We start from the raw sequence: 19,383 nt of genomic DNA, 5'->3' as shown, positions 1-19,383 counted from the left end.
AAGCAGGCAGTGGGGCTTTGGCATGGGATGGGGCTGGGAGGACCTCACCGAGGCAGTGACATTTGAGCAAAGGCCTGAACAGGGTAATGAAGGAAAAGCCATGTTGATCAGGGGAAGAATGTATATGGCAGAAAGAGCAAGCCAAAGCCCCGGGGGCAGGGTGGTCCCTGGCGTGTTGGTGGAAGACGGGAAGCCCGTGTGGCTGGAGCGAGGTGAGCCAGGTGGGGAGCAGCGGAGGTGAGGTCAGGGAGGTGACATCACACAGAGCCACATCACATAGGGACCCCAGGGCATTGCTGGGGGTGTCGGCTTTCAGCTGAGGGAGCTGTGAGGCCGTTGAAGGTGTCAGCCAGGAGTACCAGGATCTGACGTGCAGTTTAGTGGCTGGCTGAAAACACTGTAAGAGGGGTAAAGGTAGATGCAGGAAGACCAGTTAGGAGATGATAAGAATCCAGGCAAGAGATGATGGTGGCTTGACCAGGCTGGAAACGGTGGAGGAGGGAAAACATGGCAAGAGTCTGGGTGTACTCTGAAGCAGAGCCGAGAGCATTTGCGTCTAGATCAGATGTGGGGTGTGAGAGAAGGGTGATGCCAAGGCTTTGAGTCGAGCAAGTAGAGGAATGGAGCAGCCATTAAGTGAGATGAGGAGCACTGGAGGCTGGAGGAGGGAGACCCGGTTTGGAGGGGGAGTGTGGGAGCTCAGCCGGCTGCGTTACGCTTAGACGTCCAAGTGGGGTGCTGGGGTCGACAGTTGTATTTGCAGGCTGGAGGTCTGTGGGGAGGGTCTTCTGAGCACCGATCCCTGCAGCCCTAAGTATTAAGCCCTGCAGTATTAAGAGGAGCGCAGGCAAGGAGCCCGACCTGGAGTGGCCAGAGATGGAGAGGCAGCCGGAGAGGGAGCTCCCTGCAAGCCAAGGGGAGGAAGGATTTCAGGCAGGTGAGAGGGCCATTGGCTGAGTCACGTGATGCCTCTTAGCTTTGGGAGGATGAGAACTGAGAATTGCCCATTGGATTGGGGGCTGTGAAGGTCACTGGTGACCCTGACAAGAGCTGTCAGTGGTACGGTGCTAGTGGGAATCTGATTTAAGTAGATGCACAGGAGAGTGGGGAGCAGGAATTGGAGACACTGAGTGTAGATGACTCATCCATGTTGATCACTTAAATGCCCTTATCCACTATAGGAAAAAGGCTACTCCTGGGTTCCACTTGCCTGTTGGTTTCCAGCTTACCCTCTGAAGGCTGCTTTTCCATGTGTAGATAGGACAGCAACTCCAGAAAGTGCACAAATGAGCCCAGCATCAATGTCGGTCATTCTTGAGAATCTTCTGTATACCCAGGCTCAATATTTAGCCAACTGAGGCTACACTGATTGCACCTTCCTCTCAAGGGTCAGTCAGGTCAAGAAATTCACTGAAGGGAGAGTCTTCAGTTTGTGAAGGAGGCCAGGGACTTAGTTTTCACCAGGATGACCTTGGGCCACGGAGGCGTAGGCTTTCTCCATGATTCAGACGGGGATGAGTTGTTAATGTTAAGGGAAGGATGAACACATTCCTTCCTCTTTAAATCAGTCACACCAATAACGAATATTATTTCCCCCTTATGTGCTCCCTTGTGGGAGTGCAACATTGCAACCATTTCAGGCAAGTCCCAATCCAGGATGTTTGTCCGGCTTTGATGGCTGTTGTAAAGGGAGAGCAGTGGCAGAAGTGGGTTTTCTTCTTAGGGGGTTGTTACCAGTCATGACAGGACTGTGGAATCTTGTGGCTAAAAGAGCCTCTATCCATTTCTCAGACCCCTGGGTTTCCAGATGTGCCATAGAGAATCCTGGGGCCCTGTAGAGGGGCTCAGGCCACGGGATGGCAGAAGGGAGGAGCCAAGGGGCTCCTACTCCCCCACAGGTGCTCTCCAGCCTGAGCATCTCCACCCTTACCTGTTTACCTGTCGGACCTCCCTGTAAGAGTTTCATTTCCAAAAGTGTTTAGTTGCTTCAAAATGCTTAGCAAGCTGGTGATGAGTCCAGCTGCTGCTCGCTTTACAGAAGAGGGGCCTGAGAGACAGACCAACTTCCCAGGGCACATGCTGATGCCTGGCAGCACATGCTTCCCCCAACTCACACCCCCCACTCCTGCCCCACCCCAGCCCAGTGAGGAGGGCTGCAGGAAGGTGCTGGCCTCTCTGTGAGGCAGGGACCATCTGTCATCAACTCATCTCTGACCTGTGGATGAAAAATCAGAATTAGAGAGGATCTGGGGATCACAGGAGGCCACAAGCCCAGGAATATAGGGGGGTGGAGTGAGCAGCAGGTGGAGGACCAGGTAAGGTGGTGGCTGGCCAGAGGACTTCAGGGTCCCTTTAGGGGCATAGGCAGGGCTGCTGAAGCCTGTGTCCTGAAGCTGAGCTTACGGATGGTGAGGGGTAGAGGTATGGGCTTGGGGATTTCCTACAGGAACCAACTCTGTTTGGATCCCAGAGACCCCTTCTGCCTTCAACTCTTTCTTCTCCCGAGAGCTTGCAACAGGGAGCTGCCCGTTCAGCTTAAAGCCCTATGGCAGGTTCCTACAAGCTTGCTCTCACCCAGGCCCGGGACTCCTGGAGCGCCCTGAGTAGAGAGCTGGGGTTTGAACATCTCGGGTAGCTCTTATTGCTGAATTCAGGGAGGAATAATGTGAGGAAGAGGGTTGCTGAGGACCCGTGTGGGAGGTTTGTGTTTGTGCTGATTTGTGGAGGTGGGTTTGTAATAAGAAGTGGGAGTGCCATTGATCCTGATCTTGACTTACCAGGCTGTGTTTCTGTGGGTCGCCAAAGGCCCACCTACTGCCCCGAGGTTTGTATTGGTTAAGTTTCCCCCCTTATTTAAAACCAAAATTGGTGTTCAGGAGATTCAATTTTTATTATTTATTCTAAATTTCCCACATAATAATATTTGACCATGAAATCTGTTGGTTTGCTAGAGGGCAGAGCTTTGAGGCTGTTCATACCTACACCCCGTGGGAGTTGAAGATTCCCTGCACACTCTATAGAGACACTTCTAAGTGTGTCTACTTCCTGACCCACGCATCCTGCACGGATCTGGGGCTGGCTCAGATAACCCCAGGGGTTTCCTTGCTCATTTATTGTTCATCCATTCATTTGTAGAATGAACAGCACCGATCTTGGTGCCAGGTGCACAGCAGTGACAGGACAGACAGAAATACTGCCCTGGGGGAGCTGATTTCTAATGGGCGAAGCACACAGAAAACAGGGCATGTGTGGGAGATCTGCAGTGCCATAGATGATTTCTGGTGCTAATGTGCAGGAGAGGCCACTAGAAACTGGGGTGCTAGGTGGAGGGACATTTTGATATTTAATGGGCAGGCTTGAAGGAGGTAAAGATGAGCCATGTGGATGCTTAAGAAGGGGTGTGCAAGCAGAAAGGACAGGGTCCCAAATGCCCTGAGTTGGGACCTGTGGTTGGGTTGCTCTGAGAACATCACAGAGGCCAGTGAGGCTGGAGCAGAGGAGACAAGGGCAAGAGAGGAGGTGCTGGACCAGGGGAGCTGGTTGGAGGGGCCTGGAGGGACTTGGGCTTTTACTCTGAAGGAGAGAGCAGTGCGTGGATCATGCGCACGGTTTTAGCAGTGTACCCCTGGCCGCTGTGAAGGAGAGGGTGACGGTGGGCAGGGAGGGCCCAGGTGCAAAGCTGGAAGCAGGCAGACAAGTTGTTTCTTTGCTCTTCTCCCTGCTACACACACCCCTTAAAGCCGTGATTAGCCCTCATACGTGCTTGGTGAATATAATGTCTCCTGATAAGACCAGATGCACTTTCCAGCCTCAGTAAATGTTTATTCAGATTCCTTTCTGGGGATTTCCACCCCCCCTTCACAGAAGTGCCTGCTGCCACTGTCAAGGCGTGAGGAACCGCAGGTCCTCAAATTAGTTTATGGGGGGTACCTCCCAGGCTCTGGGCCCCTGGGCAGGGTGCCAGACTTCAGATGAATATGTGGCAGTTTCCCATAAGGCCAATGATTTGCAGAAGTGGTGAGTTAGGGAATTCTGGTGATACCAGAGAGACTCCATCTCTTCCCAGCCTCTGGGTGCTGCCTTTTCCTGTCAAATAGCGGCTGTACTGCCCCAGCCACCTACAGCCAGGGGGCTCTGGTGAGGAGGCGATGTGTGAGCATGCTGCCCTAGTGGCTGTGTGGACGCCAGCCCTTCCTCCCACACAGTCTGCTCCTGCCCCTCTGCCTGGGTCAGGACCCCCATCCACCCTGCCAGTCCTCTGGTGCCTCCAGCCTTCCACTTGAGCCTCCCCACCCCCAGGCTCCTTCCCCAGGCCTGTAGAACCCCTGGCCTCCCTTCACTCACCTCCTCTGGAGCTGTACTTGAGAGTGGGGGTCCTCCTACCCCTGCCCACCTCCCCACCCCCACCCCAGAGTTGAGCTGACACCCTTACTCTCTCCTTGGCAGTTGCTGAGTGTCATGTCTCCCTGGGGTCAGCCTCTGATGCTTCGGGGTCTTTGCTCTCCTGATCCCAACACCCGTGGTTAGCGGCCAGGGCCTTAACTCACTGTGCACAGCCCAGAGCCCTTGGGGTACTGCAGGGGGCTCTTGCCGCAGTGGGTGGGGGACCATATAACATACAAGCCACGGAACATGTAACACGCTGTCCGAGGCCCACAGCTGCAGCCGTCCCTCAGGCAGAGTTAGAATGCACTGCTCTCACTGTTTCTACCTCCTTGAAAATTCTTAGAATTCTCAGTGGGGTGCTGAAATCAGAAAGGAAAATCCGGGGGAGAGACTCTGCGTGGCCGCGCCCCAGACAGGGGCCTCACGGCTGGGGATGGCCTGAGAACGGCCAGGGACCCTGGGCTGCTCCTCCTCAGGCCCTCAGTTTGCCTGCCTTTCCCGTAGCTACCTCACCCTTTCTTTCATGCTAATTAAATGTGCGCTCTGTAACACACATGATCCTATTTTCCATATAAAATGCTTCTAAGACCCCCCAAACTTCAAAGCAGATGGTTCTGGCCGCTGTGCTCAGAGCTCCCTTGGGGTGGGCTAGGGGGAGGCGGGATGTTTCTCTTCTCACTTGCATTCTGTGAACATGTTGCTTGGGTTTGAAGTAACATTTTTTTTTCAGCCCCTCATTTTAAAAATTAGGTGGGTCCACTTGAAGTTTTGTCTGTAAATACAGGGGCTTACCTTTGAGCATTGCCTCTAGGCTGTGGCCTATTTGGCTGCAATAAAATGCTATTACCCAGGGCTTCATTCTGCCTTAAATTCAGGCTAGGGGCTGCTCCCACCCCCACCTCCACGATGGGTCCTCCGCTTGCACCCGCCTGCACTGCCCAGGTGCTGGGCCCCTCGCCTGCTCCTGCAGCCCGTTGCCCCGGGGGTGCAGGTGCCCAGAGGACCCAGCCACTTAGCCGAGTCTCTGGAGAAAGATGGTTCCACCTGCTTTGGCTGTCAGTATAAGTGACACCTTGGCTCGGTGCTTATGAAGGCCCTTGCTGGCGGGCCCTGCAGGCCAATTCCCCAGAGTTAACTTCCTGTAATCCGTACTTTCCAGACTAAACAGCTTACCACCTACCAGAATATTTTGGTTCCTCAGATTGGGTGCAAAATTATTTTAAATGTATCAGTTTGAAAATCTTAATGCTTTGCCTTGTGTTTATTGGAAAATCAGTATGTGGGGTTTAAAAGGAGCATCTCCCAGCTGGAGCGCTAACCACGGCTTGGAAGGAGTGGCTCTTTGGCATTTTTCAGCCTCTTTCGGCTCCTAGGCTAATTAAGGAGGAACTTTGATTTGTGGTCCTGTTTGTGAGTGAAGCTTTAATGTAGTCTTTTATTCATATCAGGGATATTTTTTTTTTTAATGCAACCCTGAAAAAATAGAGTTAGTCCTGAGAAGCTGAGAAGAAGACATACTTTGGGTATGTTAACAAGTAAGCAAACATGGATGGAATTTCAGAGAAGAGCCAGAGGACTGTGGTCTTGCTAGCGCTTCAGAGAAGCTGGGCTTTGGGGCCCACTGATTTCTGTGCACATGAGGGAGATTCACCTTGGTTTGGATTTTTCTAAAGGTGAGGGGGATGTGGGTACCTCTGCATCCCCCATGGGCACAGGCCACCACCAGACTTTGAGATTTCTTCTTTATTTCCAAAAGGAAATGCCACCACTAAGAACTCACCCATCAGGGCGCTGCTTTAGAGGAGGAGGGGGAGCAGGGATCCGACCTCAGGACCCTGGCACGTCTGCTCTGGATGAGCTGCAGAGGCATCATCTCTCCCTCATTTCCTCTTAGGTACAGACTCCACAGCTCCATGTCTCAGTTGAGGAAACTGAGGCTCAGAGGAGGCTGGGGGATGACAGAGGACTGGGAGTGATCCTCCAAGATCCTCGTCTGGGGTCTTGACAAAAATGGCAGTTCTCCATGTGACTGTGTTGTAGAGAACGTGCCAGTCAAACAGTCGTACCTCATGAAGGCTGTTTGTCAGTGAGGCCAGGTGGACGCGGCATGAGGGCTGGTGGGTGTATGGTCCTGTTTTGAGGAGAGGCTGCCGGCCAGGTGGGTGCATGAGCGAGAGTCCTGAGCACTGCCCCCTAGACTGGAAGGGCCTGCCGCGGGGGCTTGGGGGCGAGGCAGTGCTGCAGGAGGCCCACCGGCCACCCAGGAGGGTTGTGCCCTAGGGGCTGTTAGCACGGAGGGCAGGGGATTCATCCCTGGGCCGGCTGCCTTGGGCTGGAGCCTCCCCTCTGGGGTCCAGGGGTCTCCCCTCTGGGGTTCAGGGGCCTCTCCGGCTGCCACCGGCTCCGGGGCTCTGGGAATGTGGCTGCTGTGGGAGGACCACGGGCTTGTGGGAAGAACTGGGAAATCTGAGGTTTTAGTCGCCCTCTCACCCTTTTCGCTGTTCGCTCTGGTTCTTGACTGCCAGTGCCATGCCTGTGTTTGGCAGTTTGCCACCTGCTTTGGGCTGTCTTCTCACGCAGCCCGACCGGAGGAAGTCAGGCACAAAGTGGCCTTTGAAACCGAGAGTATATCAGACAGCAGTTCTTGCACCAGGGTCCTGGGCAGAAGCCGCAAGGGCTGAGATCCCCAAGGCTGCTGTCCTCCCGCGCCCTGCGCCTAGGCCTCGGGCTCCTGGGGTGGAAGGACGGGTGTCAGACGGGAGCATTCGGCTGCCTGGTGCTTGGCCTTCAGGAGGGGCTTTTGTGGCCCGTCGGGGGGCAGAGGTGAGGCCTGTTTGTGGAGCCCTGCTGCCCAGGCATTCCTGTCACACACATTCAGTTACACTCCCCGCCCGGGGGAGGGAGCTCTCAATGCGCCATAGCATCTGCCCTCCAGTCCTGCCCACGGGACGCGTGTGGCCCACACCCATGCTTTTCCCTGGTGGGCTCAGCTCTTGCAGGTGCCCACGTACGTGAGTGTCCTTCCACCCTGGGGGAGGCCAAGCCCCTGAGTACACGTGAGCAGGTGAGCAGCTCACCTTGGATTGGCAGCCCAGCCAGTACGTGTTCTGTGGGCTGGTGGGAGTGACATCACCGACAGTGGGCTTGCTGCTTCCAGACAAGCCTGGCATGGGCCCATGGACCGTAGCGCATGGTCACTAAAGGAACTGTCAAGGGTAAATGGAATTACAGTTGGACACATCTTCTTAATGACTTTAGAAACTCAGCATTCATGTTCCTCTTACAGTGTAGTCCCATTGCTCCTCAGTTCCCGTGGCAAGCTCTTCAGGACTGGAGACAGACAGACAGACAGACAGACAGACAGACAGACAGACAGACACACACACACACACACACACACACACACACACACACACACACACACACCTCTCTGCTGGTAACTGGAGACAGACACACACACACACACACACACACACACACACACACACACGACAGACACACACACACACACACACACACACACACACACACACACACACACACACACACACACACCTCTCTGCTGGCAAATTCTAGCTCTACTTGATTGAGATGCCTGCTAGCCTAAGAGAGACACTGACCAGCCAGGTTACTTAATCTGAATTTCAGTTTCCTTATCCTTATTTTAAAAGGATAATAATTATTGCCACATAGAGTAGTCGTGAAGCTTCAAGGAGGTGGTGAAGCCTCCAGGAATGCGTGACAGCCAGAAAGTGCCATGTGGGTACCAGCGACCCCATCCTCACTCTGTCCAGGGGAGCGCCAGCGGCCCAGGGAGGGGACACCACTGACCACCTCTGGTCTCCTGTGTCTGGTGAGACAGAACGTTCCTTCCCAAGGTTCACTGTGCCCTTGATAACTGCCGGGCTCGGAATGAGCCGGAGAAGTGCGTGAGGGCATTCAGACAGGGTGCCAGAAAGGGGTGCTGAAAAGGTGCCTTAGATGTAACAAACCTCAGCCCTCAGTCCGTTTCTCAGAGCCTTGAGAGCCCAGATGAGCCTCTGGTAAAGGGAAATGCTGCATCTTGACACTGAGGCAGTCCTGCGGTGTCCAGCCAGGTAAGCCCCAGCAAGGGCTGGCTTTCAGCCCTGGGTGGGCACCTGCGTGCAGTGGACGAACCACACAGCAGCCCTGAGGACTGGGGCATTTTGGCTGTGGTCACATTAACCTTTGAGAATTTGATGAAAACTGTGGCCCATAAACCCTATACTTTCACATTGTTTGCAGAGGATTAGTACCTCTCCAGGCCTAATGCTTGGATCCTAGGTTGGAGAACCCCTGATGGGCAGGTAAGTGGGCTGTGAGTGTTGAGCTCCCACTTGTGATAGATGTCACCCGCAGGTTGCTGATGGCAGTTGTACAGTCTGATTTCTCTAACCTCATGAGAGCCATTGAGGTCATCTCTGCTACTCTCAGGATAAAGGCAAAACTCTTAACATACACTGTGTCAAAGTTTAAAAGACAGGGTCTGGTCCCTGCTTACCAGGCCAGCCTCCACGTCTGCCCACACTACCGCCCTGTCTGCAGGTGGGCCCTCTGCTCAGCCCCTGTGTGCTCACCACAGGGCCTTTGTACATGCTCTTCCCCTGCCTGGAATGCTTTTCCATCCCCCTGTACCTACTCAGGTCTTACCCAGCTCAAGCATCTCTTCTTTAGGGAAATTTCTCTTTCTAGGTTGACTCCTGTTGGAAGCCTCTATGGCCCCTCTCCCTCCCACCTTTGTCACGGTTACAAGTTTTCGTTTGCCTGGTAATTAATTATTGACCACCTTTCTGTGCTCCTTGAGGGCAGAAAGTGGACCTGTTTGGGTCACTCTGGTCATTCTCAGTGCCTTGCACAGAGTAGAGCCACACAGTCGGTAAGTCCATGGCCAACGAACAGCTGACCTGCCCAGGGCAGGGAGACAGGACATCCGTTGCCGGAGGCTGCTTGGTTCCTCGTTCTCTTGTCTCTTGACCCCCAGTGGCCCTTTGTCGTGTCTGTGCACCTAACCCCACTCCTCTCTCCCTGGAGGTGTGCTGAGGCTCCTGGAACACGGGGAGGAGTACGTGTTCACCCTGCCGAGTGCCTACGCTCGCTCCATTCTCACTGTCCCGTGGGTGGAGCTTGGAGGAAAAGTCAGCGTCGCCTGTGCCAAGACGGGGTACACAGCAACGGTGACATTCCACACGAAGCCTTTTTACGGAGGGAAAGTCCACAGGTAGGAGGCGGCCAGGGAGGCGCCGTCCGTGTCTGATCAGGAGGCCCTGAGTGTCTTTTCTCCACTAGAAGGTTGGGTCCAGCCATGGGATGAGTTGAAAATCAAGATAAAGCTAACTGACCTTTGTCAGAAGGGGTGCCTCTTGGCCCCCTCATGTCTGTCTACACTCACAGTGAAACCCTTTGGGATGTGTTCACAGAACACGCACCAGAGAGTGAAAGGTGCTTCTGTTTGTTGAGATAAACTTAGCTTTCCGAGGCTGTAGCATGAAGCAGCTGGACCGGTGGGCTCGGACGCTGCCTGACACTTCCCTATTCTGGGCCAAGTTGGCTTCATTAAATATCCCGAATCCTGTATCATCTGTGAGAGTAGAGCCATGTCCTTTGGAAGCTGGGGAAGCCGGGTCCTAAGAAATTTCAGGAGACCTCTGCCGTGTGAGGGAAGCCATCAGTTGTTCTTACTGCTCCAGTTACCAGAGCTGTTCCCCTGGAGCAGATCACTGTGTGAGCACGTTCCCTTCTTTGCCCCGTTCTGGGAACGTGTTTTTCTGTATGGCATTCACCTGAGAGTGCGAGCGGGTCACTGGGCAAGTGGCCATTTGGAGCCCTTCCCACCAGCCCCATGTCCCTCCCCTGTGTTGGGAGCCTGAAATCCCAACTGGTACTGGGGCACCGCAGGAATCGGCGAGTGCTGCAAGCTGCTGCTTCCCTTCTGAAGAGCCAGTTCGCCCCTCACCAGCACACCACGAGCGCCTTCCCCTGGGTATGGCTTGGAAAGTTCCTGGTGCTGCCCATGGACCGTTGCCTCCCCACCTAGGAACCGGGGCTGTGTTCAGGCTCTGGGAGAAAGCTTCCATGCCTATGTTTGAAAACCCTACATCCAGCCTAAGCTGGCCATTAGAAAGAGCGGAGCTTTGCTCCCACACTGGGCTGCTTTGGAGCAGGCTTCCCTGTTCCTGCCATGCTACTCTGGGTCTGCAGCCAGTGTCAGGGTGGAGACAGAGAGTGGGTATGTGTTCACCCCGAGCGAGAGACCTCAGGCCTGACAGGAGAAGCGGAAGGCCGCACAAAGGCCCTTGTGAGGCCAGGTTGGAGGTGGTCCCTTGGAGTGGCTGCTGTGAGTGGGACAGTGTTCATGCAAGGCCGAGAGTCTCAATTTTGCTCAGCCTTGGCTCAAAGGAACATGCAGTTGCTGGGATGAGCATCCCCACCCCCACTCCTACCCCTTTGCAGTGTGACCATGGTGGACTGTGAGCAGCTGTCTACAGGCTGACTTGACTCACTTGAGGATTGAAAAGTTACCCCTCGACTCATGTACCCTTTTGGTGGCTAAATGTAGTGCTGTTGAATGCCACAGCAGGAGGGGAAGGGTGGATTCTGTTTCCACTGAATTGCTTGATTTCAACTCTAGTAGAAACACTTTCTATAAGCTTTTGTGTGTTTACCAAAACTAAGAGATCAACACGGCTGTATTACTATTAACTGACCTCCAGACATTTCTCATATCTCACTAGTTTTTCCACCAATGCTTTCGTTTTCTGTTTAAGGATATTAGATCCTGTTTTAATAGCTAATCTTTGAGCAAAACTTCAAAGAATGATCCCTCCTGCCAGCCATTCCACAAAGAAATCTCTAAATGCAAATCCACCTTCTGAAGTTAGTCTGTTTCTGTAATTGTGCAAAGTGTGTTCATTTGAATCCTTCACTCTCAGGGTCACAGCAGAAGTGAAGCACAATCCAAGCAACACCATTGTTTGTAAAGCCCACGGGGAGTGGAACGGTACCTTGGAATTCACCTACAGCAACGGGGAGACCAGGGTCATTGACACGACTGCGCTGCTGGCATATCCGAAGAGAATCAGACCTCTGGAGAAGCAGGGGCCCTTGGAGTCCAGGTGGGAGCCAGACCGGGAGTCCCTCGGTGTCGCTGTCCTCAGCACTTGACTCGGGGCAGAGAGGAAGCCTTTGCAAGCTCAGCGAATGGTGGTGTCCAGGTGTCGTGTTGTCCTTTTTTTAGATACTTGAATTTTCCTTTATCACCTCAGATTATTGATCCTTTGCAGATTTCAGTTTACTTTATCCACAGTTAGGGCTGGACTGTGACGATAGTCCACAGCCGACTTTAATGCCTGTCCTCAAGGAGTTTATCAACTTAGCAGCTGGTCTGTTGCTTAATTGCTGAGTTAAATACAGAGAGTTGCCTGTAACCAAAGGGCTATGCAGGGCAGCAAGGAGAGGCTTTCGTTTTTCCTTAGTGGATGACAACACAATTAAAAAACAAATTTGATGCCTGCAGGGTGTAATAAAAGTGACACTGTCTACCCTGTGCTCATAGTGGGGATATGTGCAGTTTAGCTGCACGGATCAGAAGCTTTAAGTTCGTGGATTCACTTTAACATTGTGTTCCACTTCTGGGAATCTGTTCTAAGGGAAAATTCTTAAATTCAGAAAAGGTTTTAAATATAAAATTTGGGTATTTTTTTTTTAAAGAAGAAAATGAAACAAACAAAAAGAAGAAAGAGAACCCACCTAACTTTCCCACGATAGGAAAACAGTTAAATAAATGCTGGGCCCCCGCTCAGTTTGCATGTGCACTCATATGAATAGGCTGCAGCCACTTCATGTGATCTTTACACAGGCACAGAAGCAGAATCTTTTTGGAATATGCCTTTTTTATTCTTTAATCCAGGAGGTCAGGAAACTATAGCCCCCATGGGCCAAAATCCAGCCTGTGGCTGATTTTTATGAAGTTTTCTGGGAATGCAGTGTGACCATTTGTTCACATGCTGTGCGTCCCTGCTACGAGGGCAGTTAAGTAGTTGACCTGCAAAGGCAACATGTTTAGTGTCTGGCCCTTTACAGAAAATGTTTTCTGATTCCTGCTTCTATCCAAAAGCTTGCTGCTTTTTTAACGATGTACAGTTTGAAGTGAAATTACAGGTGATTCTGTAAAAGGGTTTGTTATTACAGGAAGAGTTTGTAGCCAAATGGAAAAGGTGCTGACTATGGGGAAACAAGGTAGGGGTACAACAGTGTGTCTAAATGATACATTGTAACTGAGCTTCATAAACATAAGGCTTCTGTATCTCCGGCAACTTTGCTTTGCTGTAGGGTTAGTGTGCTTTCTTGTTGATCTGTTTATTCAGTAACCTTCTCGGTGTCCAAAGGGAGGGCATGACCTCTTGCCTGTTGGCATTTCCACCCTGCCTGTTGGGTTTTAGTAGCTGGATGAGGACAGGCCGCGACAGGAGAGAGACGGGGATGGATCTCTGTCTCCTGCCACAGCCTTAGAGAGCCCCTGGGAACTCAGAACTCAGCCTGGAGTGGGGATGGAGTCTGGTACCCACGTGAGAGTCTTGCATATGCAGACTCTGCTGAAACATGGAGAAGACTAGGGAAACTGAGCCCAGTCCACCTTATTCTCTACAGAGGAAAAGCCCTGGGAGGTGGAGTGGCTGGTCCAGGGGCCCCCTGGCTGCTCAGAGCATTGAGCCCACTCACCTTGCTGGGTCTGCAGGCCTTACCCGCACAGGTGAAGGAGGGACCATCTGCATGGCTGGGGGGCCAGTCGTTAGACCAAGTGTGGTTGGCCTCACGGTGGCGCTATCCCTGGGGAGGCCTCTGGTCCCCAGCTGACCCCTGGGAAGGGAACCACTGCCCCATTAGGGGTAGCGTGAAGGTATTTTACTGTTTGTCCACACTGTAAATCTGTCCGGGCTGTCAGGGTTGGTTTGAGCAGGTACCCTGCCTTGGCCAGACCCCCAGGGCGCTGTGATGCCAGCCGCACCTGCCTCGGCCACTCGCCGGGATAGCGTCATGGCCTCAGAGAGGACTCGCCGTGGCTTCCTCTCTGCTTTGCTTTGCTCCACCCTCTGCACTCGGAAGGCTCCTGACCTTTGCGCTTTTCCCTTTAGCCTGAGGTCGGAGCCTTCCTTGGACAAGCCCGCAGCCTTGGTGGCTCTCCTGGTTGGTTGCCATGTGTATGTGTGTGTGTGTGGGTAGAACTCTTAGTCTGCACCAATTCTTATCACACTACCGCCTCTCCAGTCCTTGGGGGTCTCTGCCCTCTGATCATGGGGCCACCAGCTTAGGATGCAATCTTTCCCAGGAGCCCCTGAGCGTGAGAGCACCCCTGCCCGGCTGTGCCATGCCCAGCTGTGAGCAGTGGGTGCGGGAGGTGCTGAAGACCTGACCCCAGCCCTGTCCTTCCATCACCTCACTTCAGTTAGCCAGCCTTCTGTCAGGGTGCAGTAGAAAGGGCGAGCGCTGGGAGGGCAGCGGGGCCTGGCTGTTCCCCCTCCCAGAGGTTCCTCCCGCTGTAAGTTGGGGCCATCGCTCCCTGGGTCTCTGCGGGGGACTCAGCGGGCCCAGTGAGCAGGCTGAGCTTGCCGCAGGAGCTCGACCCTTGCTGGTACCTGGGTTCTGACCCCTTCAGAAGGGGCTGCTTGTTACCCCCGCTCTGCTGGCGGCCCTGTCTGCCCTTTCTGGGCCCGATGTGCCGACACCCAAGGTTTCCTGCTGTGTGGGGCCCTCACGGACAGGCCTGGGGTGCTGTGCTGTGGGGGTGCTCCCTGACCTGGGTGTGAGTACCCCTTGCTGCAGAGGCATCATTCCCCTGGGGCCACGGAGGGAGTGCTCACCGCCCAGGATCTGATGGCTCCTTTCATGTGGACCGTGGACTGCTCCTGATGCATTTCAGTGAGGAAGTGCACGTGGCTCGCCCTCTAGAACAGAGTATGTGTGAGTCGGGATGGTCCTGGGCATTCCTTGGGGGGAGAGCGGCCAGCAGACAGCAGCCCACCGAGGCCTCCTTCCACAGCAAGTGGAGGAGGCAGGGAGGGATGTGGGGAGATGGCAGATGCTGCAGGAGACACACGAGCTGGCCCACCCCAGTCTGATCCTGACCTGCAGTTCCCTGAGGGAATTGCTCACATTTATCAGCTTGCTAATGTTGGCCAAGTCACTTCACCTTAAATGGGTCTTATTTTTTCCTCTTTAAAATGGGGATGATGATACATAGCATCTATGTCACTGGGCCATGGTGATGATTAGCTGAGCTGATATATAGTAACATGCTTAAAGATGACTGCACACACCGTGTCGTGTCTGCTGTTATTGTTGTTTGTAGAGGTAGTAGTATCGCTGCTGAGACTCAGTCCCTGGACGCTTGGAGCCTGAGAGGCATGTTGCCCAGGACAGTGGAAGAGGGGACACTTGGAGCCTGGGAGCCCTGGGTTCAAATCCTACCTCTAGGGGTCTTGGAGGCCCCAGATGCCCTTCCCTGCGGCAGCCCCTCCTTGCCGAGGACTGCTGTCCTCAAGCTGGCTGCTCTGACCTGACCGCTTCCTGTCTTCCATGCATCCCCAGGAAGCTCTGGCGGGAGGTGACGCGACACCTGCGGCTGGGGGACATCGACGCTGCCACTGAGCAGAAGCGGTGCCTAGAGGAGAAGCAGCGGGTGGAGGAACGGAAGCGGGAGAACCTCCGCACACCGTGGCAGCCCAAGTATTTTATCCAGGAGGTAACTGCCACGGTCGCTGGCTGCTTGTCCTGAGTGAGGGCCAGAGGGGTTTGTTCCGGCTAATGCAGTAGTTCGGGTGAATGAGGATGGGGTGCAGGAGGTCCTGGGAAGGTTTGGGGTGGCTTGGCAGTGGCTCCAGCTTTGGGCCAGGCTGTCCTGTGGGTGGAGCCGAGCACCTGGCTCTTCTCCTCTGGCTCCTGCCTCAGAGAAGCCCCTCAGCCACCAGGAAGGGCAAGGATGGGACTGCGGGTCCAGATGCTGTCCTACTTAAAAGGCAACAACAACAAAAAGAAAATTGCCACAACCCCTGCTACTCTGTCATTAGTAAGAAATTAGTTGTGAAGCACCTCACAGCCTGCCTCCAATTGGGTGGGCTGGACCTTCCCGATGGTGAACCACCCTTTCAGAGCTTTGCCTCCTGTGGGCCAAATGGGATGGACATGCCAGCAAAGGTCAGCATAAGTCCTGTGCTTAAAATGCTGCCGTCATCCAGGAGGGTGACATTGCAAAGTAGAAATGAAACCCACATGACTGTCCACCCACGGGGCAAGTGGGAAAGGCACTGTGTGCTCAGTTGAGATATTTAGGTTTTTTTAATTTTTAAATTTTTATTTATTTATTTTGACCCTAAGGTTTTTAAAGTTGTTTGTGGAGCAACTGGAAAGCATTCTGAGAAATGAATTGGAAATAATGAAAGTGTAGGAGCCACAATTTTTTAAGGCAGGTCCTCAGGAGCCTGGCAGCATCAAAACAAACAGGCCGGTGAGGACTGGGGCCAACCCAGGAATCCATATCTAAAGGGGGTGGATGCTGCCTACCTCCAGGTATCATAGACTCTCTAATTCTTCATTAGAAGCCAGAAATCTGATATTCCCATGACATCAAGGAATTCTAAAGAGTTCAGACACTGTGAGCCAATTGAAATATGTCTGGGCTTTGGCCGAGGGGCTGCTAGTCTTCTGGGTAAGCCAGTGACCTTGAGATGGACTTACGGTCCGGAGCAGGAAGCAGCCACTGTTCTGGGGATAACAGAGGCAGGAGCTAGGGTTGTGGGTTGAATGGAGACTTTGAAGTCGGTTTGGTTCAGACAGGAAGCAGCATGGGGAGACTCTGCCCTGAGAAACTCTGAGTGGGAGCCCAGTCTGGAGGCCTGCCCAGGTGAGGCGATGCTGTCTGAGGGTTCTCGGAGAAACAGAACCAATAGGAGATGTAAATACATGTAGATTAATTATGAGGAATTGGCTTGTGAGATTATGGAGGCCGAAAAGCCTCAGGATCTGCTGTTTGCAAGCTGGATGACCCAGGGAAGCTGGTGGTTGTACGAAGGCCTGAGATGCAGGGGTGCCGATGGTGTAAATCCCAGTCCAAGGGTAGGAGAAGATGAATCTCTGAGGACGGGGCAATGCTCACTCACATGAGGAGGGATATCTTTTTAACTGAGTCCACCAGTTCAAATGCTAATCTCATCCAGAGACACCCTCAGAAGCAGTCTGAAATAATGTTTCATCTGGGCACCCCATGGCCAGTCAAACTGACATAAAAACCATCACAAAAATCCTTCAAGGATCCTTCTGTGAGGTGGATCTGGTCCCTCTGAGACACCTAGTTTGCCAGGCTTTTGTGGAAAGTTGCACATTAAAAACAAAATGACAGCAATAAAATAACCGATAGAGTTCTTCCCCCTGGGTTTAATAAAAGCCAGTATGTTCTTAACAGAAGGTCTGAGGATATGTAAAGAGTACAAACCACCCCAACACCAGAATTGTCGGCGCTCAGGGTCCCCTGGCCCGGCACCCAGTTGTGCACACTGCTCTGAGTCTTGCCTCTTTCTCACTGCTGGTGGCTTGGTGTCATTTCCCGTGTGTGCTGAGTGGTCTGTGACTGTGGCCCGCTGATGGGGCCTTCATCAGGCCTTCCCCTTCAGGCTGGTGGCTGTCAGGCACTGGTCTGCACAAATTCCTCACTGGCAGGCCCCTACTTTTTCTACTGTCTGTTCATCCAGCTACCCTCTTTTTAATTCTGTCCTGCTGTTTCAAAGAGCTTTTTTTGGCTAACCAGTGTTCCTTGATGTAAATCATAAATCAACAAAGCCCCCCTTCTTTTGTCATATTGTGGTTTTTCCTGTTGAAATGCCAAGATATGAAGATAATAAGAGCTTCGAAAAGCAGCTGGGCTGAGGGTGAGCCCACCAGCTTGGCATGGCTGTGAGGTAACAGGAACAAGGCAGACACACAGCCTGGTGGCAGCGGTGAGCATGTTAGTGGAGCTCTGCGTGGTACCCAGCTTCCAACCTAGCAGAGGCTGGGGACCATCCTTCTTTTTCCTGTTTCCCTGCCGAGAAGCCTCCATGTAATGTCTCCTTCCTTCTCTTACAGGGTGACGGCTGGGTGTACTTCAATCCCCTTTGGAAGGCACACTGACCTGGTGGAGGTGCGGAGCTCTCAGAGCCCTGTTTTTGTAGGAATCCAAGAGGAACAGTATTAAGGTTCTGCTGGTATTCACTGAGACGTCTTGATAGCATTCAAGAAATGGCACTTGAGAGAGAAATTACATACTGTGAAAAATGCACCCCCTAATTCTACCATTGGGTTGAATTTATTCAAGAGCCATTTGGGGCATGTGTGTGTGCATACGTCTGTGTGTGAGCTCTCAGCACACTGTACGTCCACGCACGTGCACTACATGTACATGTCTGCTAGGTGTTATTACATGTAAATACAGCACTTACCAAGATTTAAGTGGGTCATTATGAGCTCCTTTTTATCAATAAGGTTTGAAGTTTTCTATTTTTCACTTTGCCAAAAATGTTTTGCACTCACCAGGGTGTTCTCACATGGCCAACTCCCATCGAAACAGAGGTGAAGTGGCACAGCCTCGTGGACATCCACGGGGTAGAAAGTGGCTCAATCCTGGTAAAGCGTAGGTGGCTGTCATTCCATAAGGACTGTTGTGATTCCCGCCTCCCTCCCCTCTTCAACATTTCATTTTTCTATACTCAAGGAGAAACTGCTGTTTGCTACTGAGCGGAGAGTGGGCAGGAAGCGGTTACAGATTGATGTCAGAGCCTTCCAGGACCGAGCACCTCTGGGAGAACTGAGAGCCAGGTGCACCTTGGTGTTTTCCTCCCATCTACTTGCCCCAGATCCTTTCATGCTCAACATGCTAGTCATACATGTTTTTCAAAAGCTGCTGCTTTTACAGTAGAGAAATCATATGGAGACTTCACTACTTACGTGATTAGAAAAGGGCTTTTAGAAATTTAATACACGCATATATATACAAACATGCACAGCCACAGCCTCAATTTTGTATGTAGTTTGGGGAAAGAGAAAAGAATTTCCTGTGGAATTTTTTTTTTTTAAGTGCAGCTCTTGTTTGACCCAAACTGCAAGAAAATCACTGTGATTGAAACATACATAAAACCTGACAAGTGTCCATGGTTTCAGTTGAATTTCAGTCCTCAATCTATACAAATGAAGTCAAGATATGACTAGAATATAAAGCAAGGAAAAAAAGAGGTATTTGATTTTTGGCTCCATGCTTAATTTATTTTTTACTGTGCCACTCTAATGAAAATATTTATAAAATCCAGTAGCATGAATGCTTCTCTGTTAGTAATACTAATTTTGTGCCTTTTGTCTGCTTTCTTAAGACCAATTGTTCACACTTTGTAGATATTAGATAAATATATTTCGAAGAAATATTATACCTATCCGTGTGTTTTATTTTTAGAGGAGATTCAAAACTTCTGTTGGAGTTGGTGGCTCTGAATGAGCGCAAGCCTCATTGGTTAGATATTGTTAATTTGAAGTGAATAGGAATCATTTACATCAAACTTTTAAAATACACTACAAAAGCTACTAGATAAATATTACTCTGAATATTTTCTGACAAGTTCCTAAGAACATTTAACTCATATCAAGTGAATGTTTATGAGAAGTTGTTACCGGGCAGTCAGAATGTAGACTGATTCAGGTCCATAGTCTTAAAACATCTGGGAGAATAAAGTGTTGGAAGCATTTATATTTCTGAGAGAGAAAGCAAAATAGATTCTAATCTGAGAAAGAAAATCCTCAGTGAGAAGACTAAAAAGTAATTACTGGGGTGATTCCAGATTTTCCATTTTTACCCAAAAGTAAGGTATAAACTGTCTGGGAAGTAAAACATGGGGAAGGTTCACTTTTAAAAATTTTATTTTTGGTGGTGGGATTCATTTTTCCTTTTAAAAAATTATGAAA

At 51.8% G+C, this 19,383-nt stretch overlaps 1 protein-coding gene across 5 annotated transcripts in view; it reads left to right on the top strand.

Moving 5' to 3' along the window:
• Positions 1-18,846, top strand: part of OSBPL10 (oxysterol binding protein like 10) — a 297,293-nt gene extending 278,447 nt beyond the window's left edge. For all 5 annotated transcript variants that reach the window (XM_073222470.1, XM_037008627.2, XM_037008629.2 and 2 more), the window contains 4 exons: positions 9,439-9,625; positions 11,337-11,519; positions 14,992-15,145; positions 17,521-18,846. In XM_073222470.1, the coding sequence (XP_073078571.1) occupies positions 9,439-9,625; positions 11,337-11,519; positions 14,992-15,145; positions 17,521-17,565 (569 nt within the window). In that variant the 3' untranslated portion in view covers positions 17,566-18,846. The remainder of the gene's footprint in view (positions 1-9,438; positions 9,626-11,336; positions 11,520-14,991; positions 15,146-17,520) is intronic.
• The last annotated feature ends 537 nt before the right edge of the window (positions 18,847-19,383 follow it).

This window comes from Manis javanica, chromosome 15, assembly GCF_040802235.1.
Source record: "Manis javanica isolate MJ-LG chromosome 15, MJ_LKY, whole genome shotgun sequence".
Classification (NCBI taxonomy): Eukaryota; Metazoa; Chordata; class Mammalia; order Pholidota; family Manidae; genus Manis; species Manis javanica.
This window is presented reverse-complemented; position numbering and strand designations above follow the sequence as displayed.